At 41.5% G+C, this 22,164-nt stretch overlaps 1 protein-coding gene across 1 annotated transcript in view; it reads left to right on the forward strand.

Moving 5' to 3' along the window:
* Positions 1–6,928: 6,928 nt before the first annotated feature.
* Positions 6,929–22,164, forward strand: part of rgs6 (regulator of G protein signaling 6) — a 51,549-nt gene continuing 36,313 nt past the window's right edge. Inside the window, exon 1 of the mRNA XM_056427390.1 lies at positions 6,929–7,138. Within this exon, the coding sequence (XP_056283365.1) occupies positions 6,929–7,138 (210 nt within the window). The remainder of the gene's footprint in view (positions 7,139–22,164) is intronic.

The raw sequence follows: 22,164 nt of genomic DNA on the forward strand, positions 1-22,164 counted from the left end.
TCGCATTAATATAGCAGCAAACAACTATTTTCTATGTCAAGATAAAGTAATGTCGACCTGAGCAGAGAATGAAGCCATTCTCCCTCTGTGTGTAATTTGATCAGCACCGTGGACAGCAGCAGCACCACATTGATCTCTCTCTCTCTCTCCCCATATTTTAATTTTTAATTTAAAATTGAGCACATTTAAAGCCTACTTTATTTTTTTAAACCTTTTGAGCTAATATATCATATATATTTGTAACAGGTTATTATTGTGAGTCATAGCCAAACCTAATTTAAGATATATCTTTTATATTTGTCAGCTGTTTGGGTCTAAAGAGGTGAAAGTACAACAATTCAGTAGAAAATTGCCAGATTTTAGCAAAATGTTAGTGAACAGAATTATTTTACTTTTACGTTGAATTATGTTGTGACACCACAGATTTGATTTAGGTTGGAAACTTGCAATTCAACATAACATCTACTCATATTTAAAACTTTTATTTTCTCCTTTTTACTTATCATATCGACCTTTCATTAAATGATATGGATTCCCTGGAGACTAATTATAAACACTACATTCAATTCAATTCAGTATAGTCCAAAATCACAAATTACAAATTTGCCTCGTTGGGCTTTACAATCGACAACCGTCCCAGGGCCTGACATCGGATCAGGAAAAACTCCCCAAAAAAGAAAAAAGCCTTTCTTTCATAACCCATGTCCAAAAACCAAGACCTATTCCTAAACGTGAGTGGTCTACCAGCTTCTGGGGGAACCCAAATGGGAAGTGAGCCCCAGATGAAGGGAACCTCAAGAGAACCGAAGTCTCAAATTCATGATTGCGTGGCAGTTATGTAATTTGATGTTTGTGAATTTGTAAGCACATCATCAACCAACGCTTGTTTCTTATTAGTGTATCTAATCCGTTTTATAGAGGTGCGTGAGAAAGTAAATCTATAAATCTATTTGATCAAACTTATTGTTTATTGTGCTGATTTACTCCCAAAAAAAAGCCCCGAATAACTTCACATGGCCATGATGCTGACGTGACTGTGAACCTTGAGTTTGGTTTTGTCCTCACAATGTTAGCAGTGCAAGCGTGCACACACACACACACACACACACACACGCACACGCAACCACACACACACACACACACACACACACACACACACACAACATCAACGTCTGCATATTATTGGTAAAGAGAAGCGTCTGCTTCCCACAATCTTTCCCACATCTTTCCCCCCTCCCTCCTCCCCTTTCTCCCTATCTCTCTCCCTCTCTCTCTCTCTCTCCCTCTCCACCTTCCTTCTCTCTCTCCCTCCCTCCCTCTCTCTCCCCCCCCCCCCCTCCCATTTCTCCCTCTCTCCCTCCCTCCCTCCAGTGTGCAGCGCTCTGGTGGGTCGGTAAAGCCGCTTGTTGGCTTCGGAGCTCCAAGCGAGAGAGAGAAGCCAGCGCCGAGGTAAGCGAGGAGGATGGAAGGCGTAAAGATGAGGGGACGACAGAAGGAAAGAAAGAGAGGGAGGGAGGGGACGAAGAAATGAAGACAGAGAGGGTAGCCTTAAGAATACAGACTAAAAGAAGACTGTTGCGCTCGGCGCCCTCACGCGCTACTTGATGCCTGTGATGCTGTCAGCGCCGCGATGTTCGCCTCAGAGTGAAGCAGCAGCTGGATGTGGTGACGGTCCTGGACATGTCGGACATGTGCATGTGCGCGCGCCGGAGAGATTAATTACACCTGTGATTGGCTGGTTAGTTAAGTGACACTCGAGGGGCACTGCGTTTTAATTCAATTTAGTTATGTGTGTCAGTGCTATGCTATGTATCTATGTACATTTAGGTATTTGAGAGAGGGAGAGAAAGAGAGAGAGAGATAGTGTGTGTGTGTGTGTGTGTGTGTGTGTGTGTGTGTGTGTGTGTGTGTTTGAGAGAGAGAGAGATCCTGCACTCTCTCTCTCTGTCTGGGGATGGTCCTGTGAGGACGGAGAGAACACAGACAGCTGCTGGAGACAGAGAGACATTTGTCGATGCTCTCACAACATCCATCAAAAACTTGTATCATGTTGAAGATGTCAGCTTCATTCTGGTCTCGCGTCCTGAAGTTATGATGTTTGTTCCACCATATCAGATCGGATAGTACCATGTGGCCTGTTTAATGGATGGTCTGTTGTCCTTGTTCTGTCAGTTCTGATTGGACTTCGTGGTTCACGCGTCTGGAGACACAGCGACTCGGCTGGTTTCAGTCTGTCTGACCTTCACAGTTTGGTCTGGTTTCACTTTTAGAGGATGTGAAGCCAGAAGAGGCTGTTCGCAGCAAACCAATGCTCATGGTTTTGGACTGAGATGTTCAACAGTCACAGTGCATTACAACACAAAGACACAAAGACAGTACTTATGGACACACTTTAGGTGGTGTGATAACTCCAGGAATGATTGAACAATCACACTTTGGATTGTGCCTTTTATTACTGCCACTTGTACCTCTGTGTGCAGCGAAGCACAGTGAACGGATCTGTGAGAAATTGAGATTTAAGAAATATTAGAATCAATTCGACATTGAAATGATTTGGCGACAATCTTCAAACGACATATTTTGACGAAGGAGCGCTCACACAGCTCCGTTTTGGATGTTTGTTCCTTTTTTTGTTTTTCACCCGAACGTTTATCATTTGTTCATAAAAGATGGCCGCCTGCTGGATTGATGATGTCCTTTATTTTTTCAACCGCCCCTCAGCGTAAAACATCCAGATGTCCTCATCCAGTCTCGCCCGGAGCGTAGAAGATAGGGTGGTGTTGCGTTGTGGAGGGTCCACAGGGAAACCACTTCCTGGCAGCACAGCAAGTGATGAGGAGAAAGAAGCTCTCAGAGTAATCCGGTTCACTTAGGATAACAACCCGACACATTCATAAGAATAAACGCTTCTCTGTGTGTCAGTTATCGTTTGATTGTCGAAAATTGTGGAGAAAATTGGATCATTTTGAGAAGAAATCAGTGCAGTACAGTGAAGGATCAGTGCGCTCGCTCTCATTTACCTGCGGCGTCCATATCAACAAACTGCTCTCAGAGGACAAATAACACACTTTAAGTTCCCTCTAGCTGTGTCTTTATTATTTTGTAAGAGAGGAGTAAAAACACTAAGTTACACGATGATGAAGGCATCAGCCAAAACGCTCACATTACCAAAGAATAAAAATACACAGCAAATGTGAACGATGAAAAACATGTTTTACTCTCACCGACCAGTCGTTGATCTGGTGTCGTCGCAACACGCGAGTTTAATCATAATTACTGACACAAACATTTCACAATACTCGACAGACTCTTTGACAGTGGCAGAAACAGAATATATAGTTTAATGTGAAGACTCCTGTCACATTCTCCCCCCAGCAACAAGGAATGAGCACACTTGTAATGTTTGGCGAGATACTTTATGAATGTCTCTGCTCTGCCGGTCCCCTTCCTCTTCTTTTTCTTCTTCTGTTGCTTTTCATGGCGGTTGGCAGACATCTTTCGGATGCATTACCGCCACCCTCTAATCTGGAGCGTATTCTTACTGAAAGTAAATATCTATCAAAACAAAAAAATAACACAATTAACTCATATTCTTTTCATTAAGCGTGTCGCCTCTAAATACTCACACAGCACCTTCTTTAGTTTCTTTTTAGTACATTCAAAATATTTCCCCCTCTCATCTCTCTTAACCCCCTTTTTTAAAACAAACTCGCTGACCCGTATTCCTCTGACATACCAACACGGTCCACCGTCTCATCTTTTTCAGAAGTCACATTTTCAAGAATTATGTTTTTTAATCGCATAGAGAGAGCTCCTTAGCCTCCTCATCACCCTCTCCTCTTTCCTATGTCGTCCACTACACCCTGCACTCCCACCCAGTGGTTTATTGTTAAACAGATCTCTTCCAGTCCCGTCCCTCCATCTCTATTGCAGCTGATATAGGGGAGAGACACAATCACCCTGATTCCCTACAGCTGAGGCCAATCAGGCCTCTTCCCGGCACCTGTTCCCTGAACCGCTCCCCCACACACCTCCACAGCTGAGCCTAACGACGCCCCAGCACTACATACTACCATCAGTATTTGGCAGTAAATTACATCTAGAAATGTGACATACAACTATTAATACCCTGTGTGTCCTATTCACCATCCCAATCCAGTAAACATCTGGGATATTTACGTATCCTCACGTTTTTTTTTTACCTTATACCTATTACCTTATTATTATTTTACCTCATTATGAGACAGAAGGATTAGATATTACATCAGATGTGTGTGTGTGTGTGTGTGTGTGTGTGTGTGTGTGGGTGTGTCAAGGGGACCACAGCGTAGTTTAGAGCAGAAGGAAGAGGCCCCTCAGAATGACTCTGTCACTGTGTGATTTAGGCTGAGCAGACGGGCTTATTCAACCTGAACCTTTCTTTTATATGCAAAATTAAGAGTCAGGGCGAATGTTCGGAGTATTGATCCCCGGCCGGCGTTTGGGTTCCATGTGATTCCAGGAGCGGGGCGGAGCAATGGGACAGTGAACTTGAGCATTACGAGAAAACAAATCAGGCATTTCTTTTCATTCGGAGTTGAAATACCTGTTAAACAATAATGAAGAAGCATGTTGAAAGCTATTGATTCAGAAATGCATTAAACTCTCCTCAAATGTGGATCTTCAAGCACATGCTGCATGTTCCTGTGCTCATGACGGCCCCCTGAGGCTCTCTGGGGCTCAAACATGCGCACTCTAACAGCCGGCAGATGAGAGTATTGATCTAGAGAACCAGTTGACATGGTGCTAAATGCCTGTGCCGATAGTCTCTCAGTCTCTCTCTCTCTCTCTCACTCACTTACACACACAAACTCACACACACACACACACACACACACACACACACACACACACACACACACACACACACACACGTAAACGACGAATGCTCTACTTAGAATTCAGAGCCAGCCTCACAAGTCAGTTTTGTAACTGGAGCAAATGATGTTTAACTCCATTGATGACACAGTGTCACGTAGAATAATTGGGAAACGTGGTTGTTTTTGTGAGTATTCACTTAGTTTCTTAGAATTAGCTGGCAAACGTGTAACTTCCTCAAAAGTCATACATTGCTGTCATATCATAACTGTTTGTTTTCCGATGTAATAAACAAAATACAACCTGTTAATTTGTGAGCTTCAGGCAGTCTGAAGAACGTTGGACTAGTTCCCCCTCTCATGCCTTTTTTGCTTCCTTTCCAAGAGTAAGACGAGAGGATTGATATCACTCTCAGGTCTTTAAAGTGGGTGTTGCATACAGACTGGCAACAGGGGGAAGCAGCTTGCTCTAAAGTTCACTACTTAATGAAACATGAAGAAAAGAAACACAAGTTCTGGCTTTACCAGACTAATTGTAGGCCAAGTGCTGCTGTGTTGCTCGTCTTTGTGCTGCTTGTGGTTCCCTGCCAGGTTAATTGCAGAAACATACATTGTCAAATGTTTCTTTAATTAAAACAATGCATACAGAATGCACTGTTTACATGTCCCTTCATGGTGACTTTCCAGATTGATTGTGCTGTATTTTATTATTTTTTATTAGGTTTTCTTTCGCTTTTGTTAAAATTCTGGAGTTTCCTGTGTATTTGTACTTGAGAACTACAACCGTGAACTGCATTTCCCATGAGCACCTGTGCGCCAAGACACAGGTGTGGTCTATTTGATATAATTAAAGGCTCTGGGTTTCCTTTTTGTCAAATGTTTAAAAGGTCCAGGGGAGAGCTTCCTGCCACGTTGACCTTCTTGCACTGCTGCTTTTTATTGTGAGTATGTTGACTTTTGAAAGGTGCCTGGTGAAATCTGCCTGGAAACACAAGAGAAGGCCCCAAAGTGACCTTATTTTGCACGTTCATGAGGTTGTATAAAGCCGGTAGGGAAACCAGTTTGCTTTAATGAGCAAGTGAAAGGCAGTTTTTTGAGCTGAAGAGATGAGGGATAGGAATTGTCCCAGTTATGGTTGGGATGTAACGCGCTGGGACAGTTCAGTCGGACAAGGAGAGGGCTGGCTGTCGAGTCAGGAGGAGCTGTGTGGAGCCTCATCTCTTTCTTTCAACGACTCCTGTGTTCTCCTCTCTCCTTGCTGCTAACTGCCTTTTCCTGTCCTGAATTTCATCTCTTTTCTCCGCTGTTTTTCTTCATTTTCTCATTTTGTCTCCGCTCATCTGTCCTCAGGCGTCAATATTTTGACAGCTTTCAGTCCATCGGAGTGGAACCGATAGGCCTGAGTTATTAGATGCCGTGTGTGTGGGTGCGTTTGCTGCATGGGGTCATATCTTGTTGTACAGGTGTTTCTGTTATTTGTTGTTCTGTAATGTTATATTGAAGTGAGATGGACATTTTCAATCAAAAGTATATATATACAGTTTGAGCACCTCAACATGTCTGAGATTTACTTTTTTCCTTATGTGTAGTATTTAAGTATAAGTTTAGAAAACATGATGATTTTTTGTAAAAGTTCAGTTGAAAGGCAGTTATTTTTTAAATCTATAATGGCAAATAAGCATGTTATGTTCCTCCTGCATGTCATAGATTATAAGGAAAAAGAAGGAAGCTGCAGATGGAAAAAAGTGCATTATTTTAACATCGTCTATTTTCCTGTTTCTTCAATGTCATGTGACAGCGAAGGAGGAAGAATATAGAAAACACAAACTAGGTGAATATATGATGCCCTCATATTATCCATCATGTGCCTGCTCACAGAAAACAGGAAAGATGGGAGGGATGGCAGACCAGTGGTGAGTTGTAATTCATCTCTCTCTCTCTCTCTCTCTCTCTCCACACAGCAGCTCCGAGACACTGAAGAGAGCCTTAAAGACATAAAGGAGGAGGAAGACTGACACCGATTAAGAAGAGAGGATAACTCTACGAAGGCAACTGAAAGGGAGACTTTAGTGATGGCTGAGGCACCTCATCAGCCTTCGCTGCCGGAGCATGAAGAGGAAGATGAGCAGCAGAGCACTGTGCAGGCGACCGAGGCTGCTGACGGGTCTGAGAAACCGAAGCAGAGTGTCCACAAACCACTGACCCGACCTCTAGGGTCCTTGAAGTCCATGAGCATTGTGGACCCAGAGGATGACTCCCCCGACATGATCGTCTACAGAAAGGTAGGAGCGACATCCCAACGCCGCTTTCTAAAAGTATTTTGTTATTCATAAAAAGTGGTAAAGTGTGATTTTTGTGTTGAGAGTTCAGAGTCTGGAATATGTTTGACCTCAATGACCTGTTCATTGTCCTACTCGCACATACTATGAATACAACTCTGGCAGCTGCAGTGATACCTGCTCAGTCCAAGGTTTTCCTTTTTGAAAAGGTAAACTTGTTCTTGTTGGAGTTTTAGGATCAAGGGAGAAACTTTGAATCCCCACAAGCACCCTTTAGCTTCAAAGAGCTGTTATGCAGAAGAGTTGGCGTTGTCCAGCATTTCTTTAACATGGCACTCTTACATCGGGATGCTCTGACGTTTCAGTTTTCTACAAGCTGAAAAAACAGGAAACTAATGCAACGTACTACAGTATATGTCAAGTGTATTCTCACTGAGTCAGTTGTTTCATGTTGCTGCAGATTTGCCACTAAACTTTAAACTAGAACAATGAATCTAAATTGAGATGCTGATTTTCAGATAAAATGGAATTGGAGCGAAAGACCCAGTGTGTAGTTTACATTTCTGTGTACATACTCTACCTAAAACGCCATGTTGCACCGCCGGTGTACAATCTACGGTAGCCCGCAAGGGACAAACCAAACACTGACTCTAGAGAGCGTCTCTGAAGTGTTAACATTGCCAAAAGGCCACTGTTTTTCTTATATGCACAAAAAGCATTTAGAGTTTATTTTTTATTTTTTAAGTTGTCTGATGTGTTTAGCTCGGCACTGCCAGGTTACTTCAGTCAATCTGCTGGATTTGGAGGACAGGACAGGAAGTGAGCCTCACTGTTGTTGTCCTGGAGCAAACTGAGTTAAAATAAGTGAGATAATGAACAATAGCAGCGGTTCACAAGCCTCTGGACAGAATCTCTGGATTAATAACTACCAGAAGGAAACGTCTACACGGATGCTTCCGGATCTGTGGCGGTTTCTGCAGTTTATTTTGCAATGATAAATTAATGTTTGCAAATGCCACACAGATGTGTGGGACCTGGTATTCTGTTCCTGTGTGTCTGAGCCTGACCTCTAACCTCAATGTGTGAATACAAAAGGTGCAAGGGAAAAGCAAATATACAGTTCCTCCCGTGGGATGAACATAGTATTTAATTGTAAATTCTTAATTGGGTTGGACAAATACTCTTGTCAAGTATTTCATTTACACTAGTGTACAAAACCATGTAGTTGCTTCATTTAGACCATGTATATACTTAATTACTGGAACATGCTATATCCTAATCAAGGTATGAAAAGACTTGCGTCGTTAATTAATATTTTGGCCATCTAACCCCGCCCCCTTTTTAAAGGACGTTTTATGTGTAAAATTGAGTGTTTTGAGCCCCCTCAGACGCGAGTCGGCATAACGGACGGAGCAGCCTCGGGTAGAGCCTCCCTGTGGGACTCGTGCTTCAGCAATGCAAAACATGACCGTGTGTTTCACCTTGAACGGGTTGGACTCGCTGCCTTTTGTCTGTTGTGTGAGCTGAGGGACGATTCAGAGATTACGACTGTTGGTGTCTGGAGGAAGTTGACTCTCTCGAAGATTGACTGGCGATGAATACACTTGTGGCATATTAGTCAAAGCAAATGCAGTGTTGCAAACTACAGAATGTAACTTCATTTATCCAAACATGAGTGTGTGCACTTTTTCTTTTTGTGAGCCATATTATGTTGTAGATCTGAGGATATATGTGTGGTTATAAATGCACGCAATACACTCTGAAGAACAAAATAATTGTGTGAGAAAATTAAGAGGTTGAGACATGTGAAGAAAGATGAAGTCTGACTCTGTGACGTTTGAGTGATGCTGATTCCTACATCAGAGCTCAGTGTATCAAGCACGAGCTCCTCCACAGTTAAAGGCTACTTCATCTGTAACCGCGGCTGTGATATCAGTTTTTAACAAGCTTACAAACAGCCATCTTTTAAACAATCTAGCCGATGCATTATGTGACAGGCAGCGATACATTTAGGACGAGCCGCAGGAAATCCCTGTTTGCTCAAATCTCAATCAATTATATTAAGTTTTACATTTTGTTGGGAAGGCAACTTCTCCATGGAAAAAGCAGGAGAGATAGAAACCCCAGTCGGGCCATTCAGTAGACGCTACATACTAGGAAACATAACACAACTTTTTAGGATAAATTGCAGTTCCTAAAGTTGTTTCGAATATATTTTAAAAACAAGTTACTCAGATTTTTCTAGCATTAATATTGCTGGAGAGGCTGTTGCTGCTATTCTGTTGCACATCTGGATCAGATGTATAATGCTGGCTCTCAATTACCACCTGCTAACTGTATTAAAATGTCTATTTCAGTGTATCTTATATCAATTAAAACTACACATGCCTCTAGTGTACATGGGAAATATGACCAGAAACCCAGCTGAATGCAGTTATTTTTAATAGACATATTTGAGTGGTTATTATAAATGTTTTCGATGCATTTGAACTGTCTGGAGAAAACGTCCACATCCCGCAGGATTACAGCTGAATGAAGTGCAGAAAATACACGCATGAGATATTTGATAAGTATCGGATGAGTTTTTACTGGAGGAGAGCACAAATAATCAGTGTGATTCAGCTTTGACTGGAAAAAAATAACCGTTTAGCACTGTTCGATGTCATCGCTGTTTACTGTGCGCTAATGTTGAGGTGAGGAGACACGATTGGAGGGTGTCGGCCCACATTTCACCAGCATGTGTTCAAACCTGTCAGCCAGCATCTGGTGTGGAACAAATAGGATGCAGAATATGTGTGTATGCTGCTGTGTGTGTGTGTACAGCACTATTGCATAATTTGTCATTATCTTCTGGTCTCACCAGTCTGACAATAGAAGCTTTTGAACTGCAGGCCTGTTTACTTGGCAAGCTGTTTATACAGATGCCTGTTCCATATTCCTCTGAGCTGCTGGACCGTGAAGAGAGCTCAGTTTGGAAGCCCACCGTGAGACAGTAGTTGGATGCTTCCCTTGCTGCACATGCATGAGGGTTTTAAGGACATGCTCAGCAGAGTATTTAGAATTTTGTCACAAAGGCAGATTTTGTTAATTTTCCCTAGAAAGTGACATTGCTTTAAAAAACAACTCTTATCTGCCACCCTTGTGGTAAAGTTGGCAGCCAGGGTACAAATTAAAGGCTGGTCATGATATAGAGTTAGGGAAGGATTGTGTTTATGGTTAGCCAACACCAGTCGAGCATTGACGTTGGCCGCAAAAAAAAAATTTGTATTTAATTTTTACTTTCATGTTCTGGCCATTTTTTTTGCAGAGCATATAGTTTCACATTTCACACTTCAACCATCAGTCTGACGTCTGTCTCATGCTGTCTCTGTCCCATCTGGTACAAAGCCTCAGGCCTCACAAAGCGACTTTATTGATGCGCTCGTTGTTTGGGAGTGAGTGCACCACCTGCTTCCTTCAAGGGATCGCCATCGGGCTCACATGTCCACCCGTACAGACAACTTTCTTGAGCACATTATACTTGATGTTATCGGGTTAACCTTTAATTTCAATGACCCTATGGCCTTTGCTTTAGTACCACCCACATGTTTGACCCCGTAATCAGTCAAACTTGAAGAGTATCCAAACCAATGGTCTCTTTGTTCCGCACCGCGCTTTCATGTTGACGCTTTAGGAGATCGTAGTTCTTCTAAACAATTGGCAGGTGGATTAGATTAATTGCTCTCGTTTCAGTTTGATACAGGTTGCATAATATTATAGTAATTATATGGGTTTTTTATATTTATTTGTAAATACTATTCAATCTATTGCAATATCAAATGGTCATCTTTAACCCTCCTGTTACCTTTACATTTACTAACATATTTTACCCTCGGGGTCAATTTGACCCCAGCAATTAAAACCTCCAGAAAATTATTAGAATTAATATTGTTTCCCAAGTTTAAGTGTGAGGTACTTTATGTTTGTTGACGACCTAAATAGCCCTTTAAATATATAAAAAGTTGATATTTCTTATGTTTGACACAGTGAAAAACAGCCTGGGGTCAAATTGACCCCAAAGAACACCGACATTGAATGGGGTCAAATTGACCCTAAAGGTAACAGGAGGGTTAAAATAATTAACGTAATATTAAATCACATTAATTTTATTTTGGTCTCCAACCTAATGCTGAAACACCTCATAAAAATGAAATGAGTGAGACTCTGTGTAGAGCTTTCTCTCCACGTATTGTAGGACACATCAGATCTCTAAATGGAGAAGATATTGATTATAATCATTTATCATTATGTCCACAACTAATGGCTTACTTACTCTGTTTACATCAAGTAATGGATTGGCTCATCCATAAAGAATCCTCTAGTTCTCAGTACCATTTAGGTATATTCTTGAGAAATATTACACTAGCAGCAGGGAAAAATCCTGCAAAATATAATCTAAACGAGAGACATTGGAACTAAAATATGTATAGTACACAGATTATTGGAGGCGGACTAGATTTCTTGTGTCCTGCAGAGCTTGAGTTGTGAGTTTCTGGCTATAAACCAACGGGTCTAAAGCTTTTAGCACAGTCTGATGTGAACAATATTCTTTTCTCACCAATCTTTAAAGAGAAACGGAGCACACGTCTATTTGTTGTTGGATATTCCCACCGGCTTTGCAGTGTGTTCATTTTATTATATTTTCATGTTGCAAATGCCCTGAGAAAATGTCACAAAACCTTCAAAGAATTCCTGAGGGGGGAAAAGGAGCTCTGTGCTCATTCAGGTAGATGTTGTTTTTCTTGCCAGCTGCCCCTCCCTTGAAGTCTAGAGTGACTTTGAAGATACACTTTTAAAACTAAAGTAACTTTTGATGTGTTTAAATGAACACAAATAAGAATTACAATTTATTTTTTTAAAGGACAAATGAGAAACTATACATTTATATAGAAGATATTTCTTAAATGTTCTGTGCAGGAATACAAACGAGTCGGTGTGATTTAATGAACACATTTAGACTTTATTTAATTGTATTTAGTGTTAACATGAATCGCCGGCTACACACGCACACGGTGACGTCTTATGTCATGCTGTTGAGCTCCTTATCCCCTTTACCACCCATACAATTCCAGTTATGTCTAGTCGCTGCGATCTGGTGCATATTTATTAGGCAATTTCACGTGGCACAGATATTCATTGGAACATGAATCATAGCTCGCTAACCCCCCCCCACACACACACACACAGCTTTCTGCTGAACCCTGATGGCATCAGTATCCGAGCAGATACTGCGGTTCAAGATTGGTAATTTGATCACGTAGGAATATCTTTACTTACTTTTAGCAGGAAACGGCTGAATAGATTCTCATTCTTGTTCCTTGCTTCATTGCCTGCTGGAGATTATTCCATTTGCTTTAAAAATGTCTGAGCAGTTGATTTTTAGTAGAAATTATGTGTAACAGCATTACAAGAACACATTCAATGACACTTGGAATTTAAATCTGCTAAACACTGATAATATCATATTTAAAGGCCAGTCTGTGTGCAGTGCCATACTAAAGGTACAGCTTTTTTATTATTGGTCGTACAGTTCACTCCTTGTACATCTAGATGTATGTATTTACCTTCCCTGTGGGGATGAAGCGAGGCTGTTACATCTCACTATTTAACAGTGGGATGGTTAGCTTGATAATTCGTCCATGTTTTCGTGCTTGAAGTTAAGCAGAAGGAAGTTCTCACTCGTCTCGCGATGTGCTTTCCTGGGCTGTGATGACTGTGGAGGAAGCAGTAAGTTGCTCTACCCAGCTTGCCAATGCCACCGTGCTTTCCTACTACCGAAAATGAATGGCGTAGTGGGCTGCGTCTAAATGGTCCGACACGAACTCCAGCAGGAGACGACTAAGCAGACCATCGCTCTCATAACTTGTCTCCCAGAGGCAGGAGTGAGGTGGAGGTACTGCGTGGTGGCTTATTGTCTTTGTGTTCTGATAAACAATAAATTCTTCAAATTCAGTGGAAGCAAATGGGCCACGGGTTCACAAGCCACCACAACAGGAGAGGAAACTGTATTAACCAATGTAATGATGTGTACATGGTAGGCTTCCTGTGATTGGTTCACATGGTCTTCATACCAGAGAAATGAACCGCTGCGTAGTCCGCACCAAAGATGTTCACACCAGTTGTTTTTTGTGTCACCAAAAACACTAATCTGCTTTTATGTGTGGATGCTGCTTGTCACTTAGGGAATGATTAAGCGAACGGCAGTGCAGCCGCCCGCAGCGATCTGAGGACTGCTCATCACAGCAGAGCAGGTAGAGAGCAGCAGGCTAATCAAATCAAGGTGATGGAGACGCTAATTAGAGTTTAAATTGTAAGAAGGCAGGATAAACAAGTTTTTATGCAGATCTTTGCTCTAAATGTGTGTTCCTGAAATATATGCAAACTTTTTTGGGGCGTCTTTGGTGACTGCTTTAGAAACTGGTTTTAGGTGAACTTGTTACAAGTATTCCAAATGGATGAAATGTTATTTAAATGTAAAAAATATGAGGGGCATTGTGGTGACGTAACCTTAAGATGTCAACTTTATTGTAATCATCTTTTACATATGGGTACATGGATGACATTTCATTAATTTCTGCTCGTCCTCTGGTGTATTCACACACTGGTGAGACTCCAACGTCTGTTACGTGGTTATAGACTCAAACTCGGCAGCAGTGTGCGAGCGACATTGGGGTGATTTGGACTTCTCGTAAAAACATTTTGTTCATGGAGGGTTTGAATCTCCTAACGGAGGATATTAGAATCCACCACATTTTTGGATAAATCCCCAGATATTTAATTAATGGTACTTCATTAAAAGTAATGGATCGTAATTTGGGGATGGCGGTGTAGAAGTGTCAGCAGTCCTTCTTTGGAGAGGGTAATCCCTGGGCCTTCAGAAATGATGACATCCCGAGTATCCACTGAGTTCCTGCATCACTCGGTTCTAATCCCAACTAATCCTCAGTGTACATTTACAGCTGCACTCATCCAATTTGCTAATACTGATTTATAATGAGCAACTCGCAAAATAAATAATATTTGCTGTTTTAGCAGATCAAAGACCCAACATGTTGTGTTTAATCCTTGGCAAAGTCTGACTTAAACCGATGAGACTTGGTCCTTTCTTGCTTGCCAGTGATTGAATATATGGATTATAAAATAAGACGGAGGCTGACCATTAGATTACCGTTGGTGTTAAAAGTGTTGAGTGTCAGTTCATGTGCACATATCACAGCACCAGAGCCCAAAGGGGAGCATGAGCAACTTTATAAGCAGATGCACTTGAACGAGTCTAAGGTGGTTTCAGAGTTCCTTGTAAGCTCTTTACTGGTTTACTCTGTTCTGACGGCAGAGAGCCAGTTGGTTTCACGAGTGTATTGAGGCATCAGCGTGTCACGCTCTGGTTGTCAGACAGCAGGTGTCAGAGGAAACCACCCGGCCATGCGTCTGTCAACACTTCAGATTTCCGCCTGTTTATATGAATCTAAAGCGACCTTAACCAATTTGTAGGTGCGTTTGGGAATTTGAAAGTGTGTGTAACACACACACACTGGATTCAGCCACAGATTGGTGAATATTATCTGGAATTAAGACTAGTGTGTGATTGTGCTTCCTGTATTTGAGATGTATTCAGATTGCATAATGAATGAAAAATAATGGACATGGGCAAAACGCTGTCGTTTATCTGAGTTTTTTTGTTCTTCGCACAGTGGTCCTGCCCCAAGAGCAAACTGTGTATTCCTGATTACTATCCCAGATATATTCATAGTATAATGGGGATTAACATTTTGTTGGGGAAACAATGACTCTGGTGTTTCCTGTGGTGTAATCGGACGTCGTGCAACCTCCCCTCGCTTGTCACATTTTGGCAGACATTTCAAAGGCCTGCACATCAAAGGACTACAACTGCACAAAGAACATTTTAGCTTGAACATGTACACACACCAACGCGCACATCCTCCCCACATTCAGACACGATTATGAAACGGGGAGTTGGAGGGAAGCAGCAGAATTCTACCAAGTGGAAGTGAATGTATTCAGAAAGGTGTTCATATTTTGATAGCATTTTGAGCCATGAATAAATCCACCTGCAGCCATTGTTGTGCTAATGCTCTGTAGCGCTGCTTCAGCCCAATGCAGCGACACCTGCTCTGTTCAGTCGAAGCAGACGGCGCTAAAATAATGAGGCGATACACACTGATTCTCTATCATCCTCCAGTTGTGACGGGATGGTCCTGACTACAGAGGTGCCGAATTATTATTATTTCAAATACAATATGATGTTTTTTACCAGCAGCATCTGAACACTATTCAATTATCTCCCCATTCATTTTAAGGCATTGTAAGAATATCTGAACCAAATGGTGCTAACAACTTGTTCCTGACATTTTTTTCTGCCTCAATTTTGTATCCAGACAATTTTTCTGGATTTCTCAACGACGTACAGTCAAAGTGATCATTTACCAGCTCGTCCATCCATCAAGTTGAGAAGAAGGCTCGAGTAGATGAGTGTTCTTCAAATCTTTGTCAACCAGCAAAATAAACAAAGGAAAAATTCTTCCGACCCAGACGTTATATTCCCATGAATAACATTACAATGGACAGTCAACGGGTGAGTTTCATTAAGTCCGTTACCAGCTGCTTCTTGACGACTAACGTTTTCCATCTAGTCAGGAAGTGTGACCAGTCATTGTTTACAGTGATGTAGAAAGGTAATTGGATAGAGACACAATATGTAAAATGACACTTACTGCAGTTGATGTTGTCGGCCGAGTGCTTGGCCTCCAGTAAAAGACATTTCTAATGAAGGGCTTATTGTCAACAGTTTAATTTTGGGGTTATCTAAACTTAAATATCCTTATTTTTTTACACAGATGTGTTGACCACAAATGACTTTGTAGATCAATCACTCACCTGGTGTTACCCAGACTTATTGGAGAAAGCTTTGTTTTCCCACATGCCTCCACAGTGAACAATGGATACAAGTATTGAATTTTAAATAACTGCATTATAAGAACATTGTATAAAACAACTTTTATGATTCTTAATTCACCATGAAGAGAGCGACAACATTTTCTTCAAGAATCGATGGTAACACGGGATGACTCATTTTATATACAAATGGTAATTGTAAGTTAAAGGCTCCCAGAATGCCACCTACAGCGTGAGGCTGTGCTGCTGCAGAGGGACCCGACATGAAGGCATTGAGATACGGCGCAAGGCCCGGATTGTGTTTGGTGAAGTAGGCGAGACCTATCGGGGCTTTAATCAAGTGTCTGAGGGAGCGCTGAGGTAAAGCAGAGGTTGCAGCAGGATATGACTAATGAATGTGAACTTTTGTTAGGCACACCGCATGTAGCCCGGGTCCATTAGAGAGCGGGGATGGACACGCAGGCAGATGAACACAAGGAATGGAAAGGACGACACTCACTCAACTGATGGGTGAGAAGGAAGCAGGGCCACACGCAGTCTCATTTTGCCCCAACCCGTCTTCAGCACGCCTCTTCTCAGTTTTAACATCCCGGTTAATGACTAGCGTTTGATTCCTGACCGTGAGTGGCCACATGCGACGCTCTGCTCCATTGATAAATCATTGCAGCTTTACTGTTTCAGTCCCGTAGTTTTCATGAAACGTAGACGCAACAGATTAATTTCAAACCCTCTTATCCTGACTCTTTTTGTGTACTATCGGGATGGATTTGGCAGGAAATATACTGACACAAAAAGAAATGTGTTCATTGTGAGACCCTCAAGGGACTGAGGTAATGTGAAGGTAGCCACATTCAGCTTGTGACGGGAAAACAAGACAAAAGGAAGTTGTTTGTAATAAGAGAATCACGAGTGAGATCGTGGTCATCTCAAACACAATATTATTAGTTACAGGTAAAAAGGGTACATTTCTTGCGTGTAGACAAAACAATACAAGTGTCAAACTGAGGTGGTCTAGTTCTCTGCACCGCCTCTTTCATGTTCCAAACATCTCTTGTTTGCGTCAATGACGGGTCATTTCAGACGGGTTTTTCTATTTGCTGTTCAAATGCAATTGCACGGCCCTTCAGATGGGAACGCCTGATCCAACGGTGGCCTATCCTGCTATTGTAGCTCTGGCAACAACTTCCTACACTGCAAAGCAACCGAGAAAATGAAGACTGGCTTATCAAAAAGAGATGATACCGGCAAAGTGTTTCAGAGATGGTGCAACTAGTTTAGCCTTCCAACTCGCCAAACAGTCACGATTGCAAAAGCTCATGCCGACGGTTAGCAGGAGGCCGTGGATCTGAAACATGCTGCTAATGGTTTAGCTCACGAGAGCCTTGAACCACAGAAGGCCTCGGTCACCCCAAAGGGATTCGACAAGGCCCACAGGTTTGGGAAAAACTGGACAGTAATTCTCATAGAACTGCCGTCTCGTTCATGCCTGAAGTGTGACTCATCTTCGTACGGGTTAGATGGCTGGATGAAACGTGTGCTTATGCCTGTGCTCGTCTGGTGGGCAGTGTTTCTGAGAACTGCCTCCCCTACGGTACCACTTCAATTACAATATGCAGATTTGTTTTGCCCAATGATGCCAAAAATAAACTACTTGCCCCTGCTTTATTAAGCGCTGCTGATTTGCTTTGCCAATTGCTCATACAGTAGTCAGTACATTACACAATACAGTGGAATAACATTGCATTATCTGTAGTGTCTAAAACGACACATTGACATGATGCATAAAACATAGACCAGTGGAAGAAAACATTTGTTTACCTGTGTATTCATTGGCAAAATGTGTCACATATTTTATGCTAGAGATAAGTTGTAGGAAGCAGCTTTGTGTTCTGTGACCAACGTGTTTTAGGCTATTAACTCCTGGTTAAGGTTTGAACAAGTCCCCCATACATTCTGCATTTAATGAAGACTATGATCTTTATGTCTTTGTATAATGTATTTTTTTCATCTTTTGGCGGTTATGACCAGAAAATATGTAATGCATGACAATTTGAATGAATCATTTTAGTTTTGATGGCATGGTGTCAACTGGATCTTTTATCTTTTGCCTAAATCGATTTTTATTGACTTTGTCATTGGGTAGGATTTGATGTCTGCATTTCTGTCAAATATAAATTAAGCCATTACAAGCCAAATTATGTTTTGGATCGTTCAGTATTAAGTGTATATATGAGTATTTGTGTACAAAGAACATTGTTTAGCACACAGGGTTGCTCTGATCTTTTCACGTGTGTGTGACGTGAAACCCGAAACCCCTCTACACCGTTTGTCTCTTAATGTACAATTTCTGTCTGTGTTGGCAGAGAATAATACCTCAAGTGAGAAGTAGGCCAGACCGACCTCTGCTCCACTGGGACCCGAGCCAAGAGAAACTCGGCTGCTCGGTTCATGTGGAGTTTAAACGATCTCTAGCCCCATCTCAAATTTGACAGATATAGATAAAGACGTCCGATACATGGATGCAAGGGCAATTTGTGAATTAGAAGAAGAACATCCCAAAATGTATGGGAGGCTTAATTTAAAACAATTTTTAAACCTCGTCTTAACAGTCTACATTTAATTTAACTGGATTCACACCTGACAATGTTCACGTACAAAAACACATTCAAATAAAATGTATTTTCTTCGTCAGACATCACATAAAATAACAATATCGTAACAGAATGTTTGAGAGCGATGCTCCTATCAGCTGTCACACGCCTGCGTCCACGGTTAAGAGTAATTCCATTATTGTCTCAGTTCAGTGATGCGGAAAAGGGATTCCTTCAGGATTAAACTTCATACACTATTTTGTCAAATCAATTGCTAAAGAAAAGCAACAACTTCCTTGACTTGAAATGAACAATGCATGTACAAAATCTTACTTTCTTGGTGAAAGCCAAGCTTTTTCTTCTACACCCCGGTTAGAACAGTGCTAACCAGACAGTCATGGTGTGTGGCGCTAACCAGTTGATACACTATTAAACACGCATGTCAACTTTTGTGCTGAAATACTTAAAGGTGCAGTGTTTTGGCAGCATCTCGCTGTGAGGCTGCAGAATGCAACCAACTGACGCGTCTCCCACGTGCAGGAGAACGACTGTTGTGAAAGGTCTCTAGAGCAGTTTTTGGTTACCCAGGGTCTGAGCTACTGCCTCCATCCCAAACCTTCCCTGCTTCGTCCTTCACAGGATTTTTATCGGCTTGAATTTGCTCTTGATTTATACACTGGAGTAAGACTGGAAACTGTCTACTAGGGATGAATGCATAACGACACATGCACGCTCACACTTGTGTAGAATAGATCATCTACAATTTTAATAATAACTCATTCACGTACCTTCAATCTAGTTTAATGCTGGTACCTGATCATAATTAGTCTTTAACATCTGCAAGACATCTAATTTATTGGGAACAGAAACGACCTACACCTAAACTAATTTGTGAATGAAATAAGGATTTATGCTAAACTCAATTGAGCAAAAGTGATTTTAAACCTTTAAAATATGGTGTAGCTTGTCAAAGGTTACTTTAAAGCAGCTCAAAGCAAAGTTTGGAATGATTAGCCAGTTTGGGTAATTGTATAGCACTAACTCTGTCTTTTCTAAAATCAATTTCAAGCTGCCTGCTTCAGGGACGTAGTCGGGTGAGAAGCGAGGGTGGATCTAATTAATTTATCTTATTTCGGAGGATTTCCTCAATGGCTTGGCAGCTGTTTAGCCACGTTTCAGTTTCAGATGAAAATGTTTGGTTTTAAACGTAATATTTGGCCAGAAGGGCAGTCTTTCAATAAATGTGGTAACTGCTTCATAAAACCAGACATAATTATGTAATGGCTTGCACTGGTTCTTTTTACAGTTTATGGTAATGTGCAGCATCAGCAGAAATGAGTTGAATGGCAGTTTGGTGATGGAAGCCAGATGTACTCGGCTGTTCAATACAATTTTTTTATCTCGCATTTTATTTTTATTTTTAGTTTGTCACTCCAGTTCTCCCCAACAGTCGGGCAGCAAATTATTAAACTGCATATATAGTTTGTTTTTTAAATGTGTGATGCTCTGAGGATGCATCCCGCTGGATCTTGTAACTGCTGCAGTGGGACAACTTGTCTGTCAGTACGAGCATTTCCTTTCAGCATTTTTTTTATTTGCAAATGTTTAAATGCCAGAAGTTTGATGAAAAACAAACTAACAAATGGGGATTAGTAAAAAGTTGGAGGATAAATAAAATGCAACAGTCTTATGGAATGATATTCCAATGATTTCTCATCTTTTTATTCTATTTGTAATTAAGCTAATATAAATATAGTGAAACTTAATGATAGGCTACTTTGGTGCACACCATGTTATAAAGCCTTTTGCAACATTGTAAATCAATTCTTGACAGCAACACAATGTGTCATTTTGTCAGCGAAATAACAAGATCATTGTTCAAAAATGTATTCAACAAATGTTTGAAGTGCTGCTGTTGGATTAAAGCTGCATTTGAACTAAACTTTGTTCAGGCGGTCTGAACCCAGTCCAAACCGTCCTAACGTACCAATGGGTTTACAGTGAAGACGAGACGCTGCAAAATATGAAAGGAAACCTTCTGGATAGCTCTCTCTGCTCGCAATAATTAAATAAAAGATATCGGGGGTGGAGAGAAGTGGGGGTGCAAATTGACAGAAAAACAATAGACATATTATACCTCACCCACCTGCGCATGGGTGGTTGCTGTGGCAACCTCGGCACCCAATCCTTCCTGTGACGCGTCTTGTGTAGCATCTCCTTTGCACCAGCTGCGCTTCACATGCATGACTCATCGATCCCCTGATCAGTGAACTTTACTCGGTTATACTTTTCACTTGACTCATAGGATGCAGAAACTATTGTCAGTGTAATTGTTAAATCTCTATTGTACATGACATGAAACTGTCATTTATTAATACATTGTTTCCACCGTTTGAGGTTTGACTAGGTGCTTTAAAAAATTTTTTTTGTTGTGCAGTCTTTTTCTGTTATGCTTTGATTAATTAGCTCTTTGTTTATCCAATTTTCTACAAATTCTGTCCAGCTATGCTTCAGTTGTTTGAGAACGTGGCTAATTAGAATGGGGAGAAAGAGATGGGTGGAACAAAAGGATGCGAGAGAAATGAAAGATGAGAGCAAAGTGTGACTATTTGTCATAGTCGGCTAATGGCCATCACATGGCCGCTGTGATGTCGGCAATGCCACGGTGCACGGATAGCACAAGGGAAGAAGGAGCCTTTGAGAATAGCTGAGCAACAACTGAGTCTGATGATGACTCAAAGACCGGGATCCAGATAAATCCGTCAGGATAGGTAGACGCCAGCTATTTTCTATACATGGCATTCTCGTTGATGCCAAAAAGAGAAGATGAAGGAGGTGTTTAGACAATCCAAAGTAAAGATTTGATAGATCCCCGCTCCTTTGGCTCCATTAAGACAACGGCGTCACGCTATCCCTCAAGGAGAGGGTTTCCTATATCAAGCTGATCTGTTATGGCGTGAAGCATGTTCACTGGTATGAACCCAGTCTCTCGCTGGTTCTCTCCATTTCAATTTAATGTTTTCTTCTTTACAGCTCACTCTCTCGCTCGCTCTCTCGCTCTTCCCCTACAAATCATATACACACCCAGTTGACAATACGGTTTTCTTAATTTACCTCCTGTGTAATCTTTTGTTTAGCTTTCCTTCTAAGCCTCCAGGCAAACTGCTGTTGCTTTGTAGTGAATCTGTAAATGTGCTGCCTCAGTCCAACAACATCCCAATCTTTGCATTTTTACTGTCGCTGGAGACGTATTGGCCATGTATTGATTATTTGTGGAAGTTCCTGCTTGAAGACACAAATTTGGAAAACAATCATATGTTTTTGGGAAGATAAGCAGGAGAACCTTTTCTTTCTCCCGAACCTTTCAGTGTTTCCCACAGCAGAGCGTTCCCTCCCGTCTACAGTGGCTTGGTTGATTAAACGCTTACATTTTTATTCTTCTCCTTTGACCCACACGATGCACATGAAGGGATACATCCGCCTGCA

Source organism: Pseudoliparis swirei, chromosome 12 (genome assembly GCF_029220125.1).
Source record: "Pseudoliparis swirei isolate HS2019 ecotype Mariana Trench chromosome 12, NWPU_hadal_v1, whole genome shotgun sequence".
In the NCBI taxonomy this organism is placed as follows: domain Eukaryota; kingdom Metazoa; phylum Chordata; class Actinopteri; order Perciformes; family Liparidae; genus Pseudoliparis; species Pseudoliparis swirei.